At 35.6% G+C, this 10,861-nt stretch overlaps 2 protein-coding genes and 1 long non-coding RNA gene across 3 annotated transcripts; all 3 read left to right on the top strand.

The window, feature by feature from the left end:
- Nucleotides 1-420: 420 nt before the first annotated feature.
- Nucleotides 421-3,016, top strand: LOC135116883 (uncharacterized). The gene is made up of 2 exons (XR_010276448.1): nt 421-1,771; nt 2,239-3,016. It is a non-coding gene; the product is annotated as an uncharacterized LOC135116883 (long non-coding RNA).
- A 947-nt stretch (nt 3,017-3,963) lies between these two features.
- LOC110380566 (pre-mRNA-splicing factor ISY1 homolog) lies at nt 3,964-8,897 on the top strand. Its single transcript, XM_021340574.3, has 7 exons — nt 3,964-4,116; nt 4,329-4,351; nt 4,510-4,673; nt 7,664-7,867; nt 8,050-8,199; nt 8,387-8,478; nt 8,675-8,897. Exons 1-7 carry the CDS (start codon nt 4,114-4,116, stop codon nt 8,846-8,848), a joined length of 810 nt encoding a protein of 269 aa, XP_021196249.3. The 5' UTR covers nt 3,964-4,113; the 3' UTR covers nt 8,849-8,897.
- On the top strand, nt 4,761-7,632 carry LOC110380565 (uncharacterized). The gene is made up of 2 exons (XM_021340573.3): nt 4,761-6,664; nt 6,745-7,632. The coding sequence occupies exons 1-2, from the start codon at nt 5,251-5,253 to the stop codon at nt 7,335-7,337; spliced, it is 2,007 nt and encodes a 668-aa protein (XP_021196248.3). The 5' UTR covers nt 4,761-5,250; the 3' UTR covers nt 7,338-7,632.
- Nucleotides 8,898-10,861: the final 1,964 nt, after the last annotated feature.

Below are 10,861 nucleotides of genomic sequence, written 5' to 3'. Positions count from 1 at the left end.
TGTGATTCCTATTTTATGCGCATTAATTCTATGAACCCCTATAACATCTTTCACCTGATCTGTGATCAAGTTGGTGAGTGTTATGGGGTTCTTGTTCCCTAACTTTTCATCTTCTGTGGATTGTACGTAAACTGTGAACTCGGTGTTATTGTTTTCTATGAATAAACGCTTATAGTTAGGCTTCGTAAATAGTTTATACTTATGCGAATCGGCATTCCCGCCTGAAGTGTGTATTCTTCTTCGCTTTTCTCCGGGTTCCGGCGGCGGTTCTTCACCGCCACTATGCACACTCATTCTTGGTTGTTTTAACTACTTACTATGCTGACTTTTAAGGTATTTTATCAATAGTTTTTTATTAATTCAAAAACTTATAAAACAAATTTGCCGCCTTGTTTGACTTCCCGCCAAAAAGTCAGTAAAAGAGATAAATATATAATGTTGCCACCAAAAATACAATTTCGTATTCTCCCTAATAATGAGCGTATAAATTGATTTTTAAAGTAAATTACCCTTGAAGATACTTTTAGCTATTATTCTAATGCCAAAAAATATACTTAGTTGAGAAATATTAGATATAAAATTTAATATTACTTATTAGAAAATATATATGGGGGATTATGTGTGGCAACACTAATGTCCGGACGCCATATTGGTTTTGACATTGTTGACGTCACAAGAAAAATGTCTGCGGCCGGTTGCGCACCATTTTATCTTGTACTAATGTTTATTTGTAATAAATAAACTACTTCCATTTAATTCTACATACATTGATAACGTTGAGTCGAGCTTGCTCCTCCGTTGCTGTGTTTTGGTGAAATTAAGTGTGTATTTGTGAGATATAGACTCGGTGTTGAGACAGTGACTTGTTTGATTTTGTTTTGTGTTTAATTCGCGATGAGTTCACAAAAAGAAAACACAAGAATCTGCTGCTTGTGTGGATCTTCACCTTCTAAAGATCCCAGCATCACTTTGCATCGGTTTCCAAAGCCTGGCACTAAAATGCTCTGCGGTATGTACACTCCATGCTATTCGTCTTAGACGACATAGAATACCACATTTATTGTTAATTCCGCTTCTAACTACCACAAACTCACGTAACATATATACCTATATACTTAAGTCCCAACTTTCCTTGCCAAAAATCATTAGGTACTTACTATAAAAAGTTTTCTTGCTTACACCATTCCCGTATCTAATATAACATCTCTTTCAATCAAAGCGAAGACTACCCACTGACATGATATAATAATATCTTAACTCGGAAAATGATTAAAATAGTGTGTAATTTGAGAGCAGTGGTGGCCGAGTGGTAACTGCCCCAACTTACGAGTGGTAGGTCGCGGGTTCAAACCCGATCTGGCGCATAACTTTGTGTAATTTATTTCGTCACTACTGCTCTCAAAACGGTGAAGGAAAACATCGTGAGGAAACCAGCATGTCCTAGAACCAAAAAATTCGAAGACGTGTGACATCCACCAATCCGCACTGGGCCCGGGGTGGATTATGGCCCAAGCCCTCTCCTAGAGAGGAGGCTGTGTCCCAGCAGTGGGAACATTAGAAGGCTGATGATGAGTGTGTAATTTTGATATTTTTAATTTTCAGTTGTGAATTATGGGCAAAGTATTGCTTCCCAAACGAAGCCTGGTCTTCACCAAAATTCCAGGACCTCCATAAACAACATAAGATGCTATGCAGCAAACATTTCAAAAGCACATGCTTTAATGAGAAGAAGTTGTTCAGAACAGCTGTACCTGATGTTCAATGCCAAAAGGTTAGTACCATTATCATTTTGAAAGTGTATTTAAAACACCTGTCTTATATAGCACAGAAATACAGACATTATGTTCAGTGTTCATTGTACTATGCAAAGCTATTTCTGAATGACATAGACAAGGCCTGGACCCAAAGATTATGGAGGTACATGGGCTCTATGCGCCACCAAATTGGGAATTTGAGTAGAGCAGAGTAAGAATTATATATGAAGGCAGATTCTTTACTGGAAGAATGAACTTTCGCATAAATGAATTCCCACAAAAAATCTGCTAATGGTTATCCAACCAATTGCAAGATATAAATTTAAAAAATTAAATATATGATGAGTACAATGACCTCTTAAGAGGTTGTTGGTTTTTTCCATAACACTGTATATATGTTTTTTTACATTTACCTCATCTATGACTAATAAATTTAAAGAGTTATCTTTAAATTTATTTAAAATAATCAACTTTCAATTTACAGGATACAACAACTTCTAATGTGCCAGATCAATCTGCCAGAATCAGTTTTTGGTGAATTTCTCCACAATGGCTGCATACACAATTTTTTTTTTACCATACACAATTATAGGACGTCATACACTAATTATCTGCATAATTAAAATCTTTAAATTCAACAACATTCCGCTGCACGAACGCACACATATTTTATTACAGTTTTAAAGTTATTTGAGAAAAACAGATTTGGCTGCAGTAATGTTTGAAATGTTAAAACTTGGCAAGATCGTTTTTCAAAAATTTGTTTCAGCCCGGAACGAAATACATTGATATATAGCTTTTGTTGTGTAGTAAATGTTTGTAAATATCAAAATATAATTGGTCTAGTGTCTTTCTCTTCCTAATCATTTCTATAATAAAGAAGAAATAACACCAACGTTTATTACACAATATGATAGAATAATTTAAACCATGTCTGTAAACTTGTTGTTTGTTAAACAAATCGATAGTATTCTTTATTGTATAATAACATAGTCTTGTTTTTATAATAGTAACACTTTAAAACTAACTAGAATTTTTGTTTGTTTATGTTTTGATGTTGAAATTGTATGCAATAGGCCCATCCATACTTGTTATTTTGGACGAAAATGTCTGAAATACCTACCTAAATTGATTAAATTCATGTATTTTAAAATTCATTACATAGGTGCACATACTTGTGATTTATGAACACCTTTTGTACCCTATTTCTGGAAATAAATTATAATTATTAACATGCTAAATAAAAAACTCTTGTACTGTAATCTTCCTTTTATTACACTGCTGCACTGCTCTATAAAGATAAATATTAGCAATTTATGCACAAGTACACTGTGTTTCATGTCGATTATTGCTGAGCAAAATGTGATAATCTTGCTCAGCCATAATCGACGAACGCACTGGGGCCCGATTCTCCTAATTTTACGATTCAGTCGAGTCGATTCACATTCGACTGAGATTCAATCCCGACTCAATTACGATTGAAGCATATGTGGCATTCCGCTATTTTTTCTTTGAAATAAACGTTTTTATCCTTTTCTGTCATTCAATAATGAATCATTTTGTCTGCAAATGATTTACGATTGCAATATGATTGTAGAGCAAACTACCGTATAGACCAAAATCACCAAAATAGCAGACCAATCGCAAACCAATCGAATGTCGTTGGAATACGATTGGTCTTATATTAGTAGCAGAATGCCCGATATGGTTAAAACTGCTACTGCGATCATATTGCGATTCAATTTCTATTCGATTTTAACATTATTAACTTAGGAGAATCGGGCCCCTGTACTTGTGCATAAAATGCAATAAAAATGACCTATAGAATATACTGTAGTTTGAAACTCCCGCCCTAGCTTCTACTCTCTAGTTTTCGTGGGCGGAATATAGATGGCGCCGGCCGGTAAGGAAAAATTTCCTCATAAAATTTGTACGGAGTCGTTATTCTTCCCTTTAGGGTATATATGTTCTGTGGGTGTGAGCCTTTCACACCTTTATTTACAACTTTGCAAGACAATAACACGATCAATCAATAACATGTGAAATGACACTTCAAGTATTAGCTTTTTACTCGAGTAGCTCCCCGTTAAATCGACTAAAATTGTTTTTTATTCTGTGGAATTAAGAATTAGTGAATCTTTCATTCAACAGATTTTGAGCTTTTCAGTATAGCATGCTCTGTGCTTCGATTCGATACGATACCCGTTCTTATTAATCTGTGCTTGTCCTCTTGTCACAATAGAATTTGAGGTTATGTTGTGTTTATTCGGCTATTTTTGTTTGAATCAGCTATTGTAATTTTTATTTTGTGCAAGTTCTACTGTGATTGAAAGACGAAGGCTATTTAAAAACTAATAACATGGTGAGTTTATTAAGTTCTTTGCATTTCATTGCTAAAACATTTCGAGATTATTTTAAACCTGTTGATCACCTATAAAATAACAATTGGGCGAAGAAGGCCTAATATGTATCTGCCTGAATTTTCACTATACACTTTCGTTGGTTTTCATTAAGTATACTTATATCTATAAGATTCATATCTTGTAAAGTTATTTATTTCTGTTTTCTTTCCAGGCGCGAAATGCAGAAAAGGCAATGTAAGTAGTTTAACATGAAATTTACCATATCTTTACATTTGAATTATCAAGACAAATTCATTTTGTCACAAAAGTGCTTACTGTTCCATCTAATAACCTTTTAGTCTACCCCAATAGGAGGAGATTCTCAATACTCAATATGTTGGTATACTTTTCAGGACAACACTGGCGCGATGGCGTGCAGCACAAGTACAAGAGGCAGGTGGACAGCGTGAGCGGAGACCATACCTAGCTTCCGAATGTACAGATCTACCACAAGCTGAAAAATGGAGGCTACAGATTGTCAGAGAAATTGCAAAAAAAGTTGCACAAATACAGAATGGTAAGTGTCAAATACAGTAGAACGCAGACTAATCAATATATCAACGAATACAGTAGTACAAATTAATTGGGACAGGGGATGATTCGGATAGTTGAACATAGACTGGTAATAAAGAAAAACTAACTGTTACACATAGATTGAACTTTCCTAAAGTTTAACAAATGCAGTTCTACAATAAAATTTTTATTAAACTTCTAGCTCAAAGCAAGTTACAGCTCTATCAGGCCTTAACAAAAATACAAAGTATAAAAATTCACAACAATAATAGCTTAAGGCTGATTCGGAAAATTGCTGATTTGGTTAATCATTCTGTAATTGCAAATATTTAACAGAAAATAATACAATACAATAATGGATCCCTTCGACAAATGAAACAATATGTTACAGATAGGCATTGCTTAGTTATATTTCTGTGGACTATAACTGGCCACCACACATAACACTACTGTATGTTAGACAGTTTAAAATCTATATCAAGAGGGCTATGGGGACCCAAAGCAGGCATCAATTATTTAAAATGTGAAATTTTTGTTACAACAAAAATATTTTTAATATTTAGTATTTGAATCCAGTAAGAATGGAAGAAAGTGATACAACTTCTGTTAATAACCCAACAATTGACATCAGAGCTTCTGCTCAAGATGCAAATAATCTTGAAATTGACATCAGGTCTGCTCTAGATTCCAATAATCCAACAGTTGACATTATAACTTCTGTTAATAGTCCCAGGCGTAATGTGTCTCCCCTCGCAATCCGCACCTATTCCGACGCCTCCCCTAGTCCTAAACATCCTACTCTATCTGACGCCTTATCGCTATCCCAACACAAATCTTCTAAAGAACAAAGTGTTAAATCTGGCCAACATGGAAGTGTCAAATCTGGTCAAATTGGCAGTATCAAATCTGGTCAAGTTGGCAGTATCAAATCTGGCCAATATGGAAACAAAATGCTGAATGCAATAAAGGAGAACCTCCTGCCTCAAGATAAATCTACGTCTGAAAGAGTAGAAGAACTGAAAGATACTGTAAAAAATCTAGCTTCGGATATTGTTGGGTCCAACTCTAACCATTTAACAACCAATATAGATAAGATAGCCACAATGAGCAAAGCGCTCACCAATGAGGCAAATGCTCTGAGAAAATCTATAAAGTATTTGTCTGAAGACATCGCGCGTACTAAACAGCAGCTATGTGCCTGCAATAATAATGAAGACGTGAACTTTCCCTATCACTTGTTTCTCATCGAAATTGTTATAAACAAGATACATATGAAATGTGAATGTTTCGACTTCAATGTCAACAACTTGGTTATTTCGGCCTTATTTTTGGGAAAATCACCAATTATTTTATATGATTCTTCTTTTGGTGAAATTGATAATTACTGTAAACTGAATGTTGGAAAGTCTACTTTATTCGCCATGACGTATGATAAAATTTGCAGTATTAAGGAGTTTGAAATTGTATTACTACTGACAAAACAGCCTCCATGTTCTACATGTGTGACGAAAATTGCTGAAACGCATATGGACTTCACTAGTGAATTTATGCAATTGAGAGAAGAACTTTGTAAAAAATGGGCGCAAGAACAGCCAACGGACAATATACTGTGCACCACGTCAACACCACTTACCAAGAATATGTATTATTTGTCATGCTGTGATGGCGAGAATAGAGATTCAATAGGTGTTATTGAGGTGTCCGTTCGAATGTCGTTTTTGGGTAAAGAGATTAATACCGCATTTCGTGCGACGCCTAAAGTACAAGGTTGTTCCCAATTAATAAAAGACGATCACGGTATGACTATGTACTCGAGCCACAAGGTCGAGATGGACGACCAAGGCAAAATACTTCTAGACGAAGGAGTCATGGCGAAAAGTCGCTCTCTGTGCCCATCGGACTATTACAGAAGATCGATCAGCCCGCAGTCGCAAGCATCGAGCACATTGTCCAGGAGATCTTACGAACCCTATCCTGTGCCTTATCGTGATACTGGTAAGTTGTTTCCTAAGGTACCCCACTTTAGTTGAGTTGCCTTTGGGTACGATAAATATGTAATCACTATAATTTTCTAGGTCGAGGTCCAAAATATGACGAAATATATACCAAAATGAATGTCAACGAGTTGAGAATCAAAGTTCCGAAGAGCAGTAAAGTAGAGAGAATGGGCAGATATGATAAAATTCAAGAGCTGTGTTCGTGTGAAAGTACCCCCAACAACAGTGGAGAACAGATACAGTTTGAACTACCAAAAGATGCTGTATACCCTGAGAAAACATATACATCAAACTTGAAATATACATTGAAAAGCCTTGAAAGACCATGTGAGAGGAAGGACAAGAAAATTATAAACGTGACACCTACAAGTTGTCCTGCCCCCGTCAATATGGAGAAAGTGCTCCACCCGCTCAAAGATGTATTCATTCTAAAAATTGGCAAGAAGTTAGAAACTCAGGATAAAAAGACTGACCTTGAAATAGAGTTAGTTACTCCTAAAGCTCCGTGTGACAAACTAGTAGACATCAGCAATACCAGCCAGCAGTGCGGTGGTGACGATACAAAACTTGAATCGATGAAACAGAAGGGCAAAAACAAGAAAGGGAAAGGTGGAAAGGGAAAAGGGAAGGGTAAAGCGGGCAAGAAAGGCAAAAAAGGAAAGAAGAAATAAGATTTATATCCAGAAACCAAAAATAGTTTTCAATTTATTTGTTTCTCATTTGCAAAGTTATCAAAAGTCTTGTAAATTCTTAATATTATACAAACATTTACACCTTGTTCTTATTTTATTAGCGTTACCGTTCTCTTCTTAGTTTGTCAATAAACTTAACTACTAATAAATCACATGAAAACAATTCTCTGAGGGTTTCGTGCACTTGTCTAGTAGATGAAGTCGCAACAAGACTTCTGCGAGGAGATATTGGAGGTCACATCTTTTACGTAGTGATTTATGTCTTACTCTGACCAATCTCCAAAAAACTGTTCTTTTTCTACCAGCCGGTCTTGGGGAGTTTCGGATACGAGACTTGAACGACGAGATCAACAAACTGATGAGGGAGAAGCGTCATTGGGAAGTCCAGATAAAGTCGCTGGGAGGGCCGGACCATGCACGCGTTGGGCCCAAGATGCTCGACCAGGATGGCAAAGAGGTTCCAGGGAACCGGGGGTATAAGTACTTCGGAGCTGCTAAGGATTTGCCAGGTTAGTGTAATCTTAATGATTCCATCCTTCAACTTATAACTTATATTCAAGTTTAGCTTTATCAATCCTGCTAAAGACTATTTTTTGGACACAGGTGAATTGTTGTTATTAGTTTGTCAAATTGTAACTTCTCGACTGTAACTCTTCGAACAACAGAAAATTAAGAATGTAAATTTATTTAGGTGTCCGCGAACTATTTGAACAAGAACCACCGCCGCCTCCGAGGCGAACTCGCGCGGACCTCATGAGGGACGTCGACGCTGACTATTACGGATACAGAGACGATGATGATGGCCTACTCATGCCGCTCGAACAAGAAGCTGAGAAAGAAGGTTCGTAAAAAACGCTATGTAAAAATATATATAAACGATGCAACAAAATCTTCTAAATGTGTGTGCAAAACGAATCCGTATGTCAAGGCAGTTAAGGTTTATATTAAATTGTCTTCAAATGCGTTCCGCCGCGCTTCCAGCGGTGTGCCCTGGGCCTCTATGCTAATAATACCTTTTTACTTTTTAGCCATAGCGCGGGCTGTTGATGAGTGGAAGAGAAATAAAGAACAAGATAAGGATCAAGATTTACCGGAAGAGGAGAATATTTACCCAGAAGACGTGAGTTACATTTCTTTTCATGTATATTTTTTATCATTTGTAGAGACAGCTAGAGAGAGATTTTTAGTTTTTACACGATTGTACTATTGCGTATTGTGGATTTTAATAATTTATGTATCTGTTGATTTGCTTACTAGCAGTAAGAATTGCTTGTATGGGGCTGATGTCAAGATAATAAATATATGTATTTCCGCAGCCTGATGACAAACGAATAGAAGAGGACGAGGACGGCGAGCCAGTCCGGCAGTCTGTGACGTCACACGTCGCTGTGCCCTCGCAGAAGGACATAGAGGAAGCACTGCTCAGACGGAAGAAACAAGAACTCTTGGAGAAGTATGGCTGCATGGATGTCAAGATGGAGACCAGTTGACAGTGATGTTGTGTAAATAATAGTAATAATAAACTAATATACAGCAAGATTTATTTGATTTTATTAATCTGCTAGGTAAAGAGTATCCGGGGATAAAATAAAAGGTGGGATTGCTTTTCAAATTACTTTATTTTCGAACAGATTTGTTATTTAGACATAGGTTATCTAAGCAAAATATACACGATACTGGTGACATGTATGTCTATTCATTGGCTCTATGCCATAATGCAACAACAAATTCGACTTGTTATAGGCCTAGCTACATCCGTTTATATAAAAATTAAGACTCCAAAAATGAACTATTGCACGATCTGTAAAGTCGGAAAAAGAAAAGCCTCTTACTAACATTGAATACTGATAAAAATAATTTCATAAGACAGAAGATTCTAAACATTGTAAGATTTTAAGTTCACATCAATAATTATCATCCACAATTATTTACCCATAATGGACATCCGACTACACTTATTCAAATAGGAATGTATAAACTTAACATTATCGTAAGCTCTCAGAGAACTAATTCATTAATATCTAAAAACACAAAGTCTTAAAACCCAGGAAAATTAAATAGAATAACTGACCTCAGAGTTGATTAGATTTCATGTACCAGTGACCCGTTTGTGTTGATATACATAATTGCGCGACTTTCCTTTGTTTTACCTTGTACATTGGTATCATAAGATTAGATTTCTGCGACTAACGGTACACGCAGTAAATATCCGAATTCGGCGTCGTATATATAACAGAAGCAATAAAACTATGAAAGTAATAAAATAACATTGAATCTCAGTTCAGGAATCATGATGGTGTGCGTTCGCGCAGCGGAATGTTGTTGAATTTAAAGATTTTAATTATGCAGATAATTAGTGTATGACGTCCTATAATTGTGTATGGTAAATAAAAATTTGTGTATGCAGCCATTGTGGAGAAATTCACCAAAAACAGATTCCGCTGGGCGAACGTTGGCAAACGTTGTCCTGGCGGAACTTTTTTTAATCCACAGACTTTAGAAGAAAATAAATGTGTCCGAAAATTAGTGTGTATTTGTGTATAATTGATTATGTATGAATGAAATCAGTGCATGCATAAACTTCGGAGAAATTCAAGTTTCCGCTACGCGAACGTTTGGCCATTAGCTAGTTTTCATATAAAGCGCTTACATAGAGAGCTGTAGATTTTTACATACGTTGTTTTGAATTTGTTTATATTTGTTTAAAAAACAGATTTAGAAAAAGTCGTAGGGTTTAAAAGATAAAAATATAAACGTAAAATACACTTATTAGGTCTTAGTTCTTAAAGTATGCAGTTTGGGGTCTAGATTTTCACGTTTACACAAACCTTGTAAGTGTCTCTAACATGTTGCCAAGTATCAATATTATTTAAAAAATATTTTTCATTCAAGAAATGCAATTGTTTTATTTTTTCCTAACGCTTGTGTTCGCAACTGTACCATATTAATAAATATACTAACCTTCCAATTTAAGAACGTTGCTTAGACATATGGCACGGCCGCTTTTTTGTACCTATCCGAACTTGGTCGGATTATGTAGGGTTTCGATGCTCCGTCAGTATTATAATTGTCTTTCTTTAATTACTGAATTTAATGACATGAAATTTTGCAAGTGAATAGTTGAATGATTAAACTAATTATTGGCATACATTTTACCATGCAATTCCTTTAGAACGTCGTGATATTCGACTGCTTTGAAAACAGTGATCTGTTCATGGTTAAATATCCTATAACTTTTTAATTACTAACGGAACATCATTGATACTTGGCAACATGTTAGAGACACTTACAAGGTTTGTGTAAACGTGAAAATCTAGACCCCAAACTGCATACTTTAAGAACTAAGACCTAATAAGTGTATTTTACGTTTATATTTTTATCTTTTAAACCCTACGACTTTTTCTAAATCTGTTTTTTAAACAAATATAAACAAATTCAAAACAACGTATGTAAAAATCTACAGCTCTCTATGTAAGCGCTTTATATGAAAACTAGCTAATGGC

This window comes from Helicoverpa armigera, chromosome 4 (assembly GCF_030705265.1).
Source record: "Helicoverpa armigera isolate CAAS_96S chromosome 4, ASM3070526v1, whole genome shotgun sequence".
NCBI classification, from domain to species: Eukaryota; Metazoa; Arthropoda; class Insecta; order Lepidoptera; family Noctuidae; genus Helicoverpa; species Helicoverpa armigera.
This window is presented reverse-complemented; position numbering and strand designations above follow the sequence as displayed.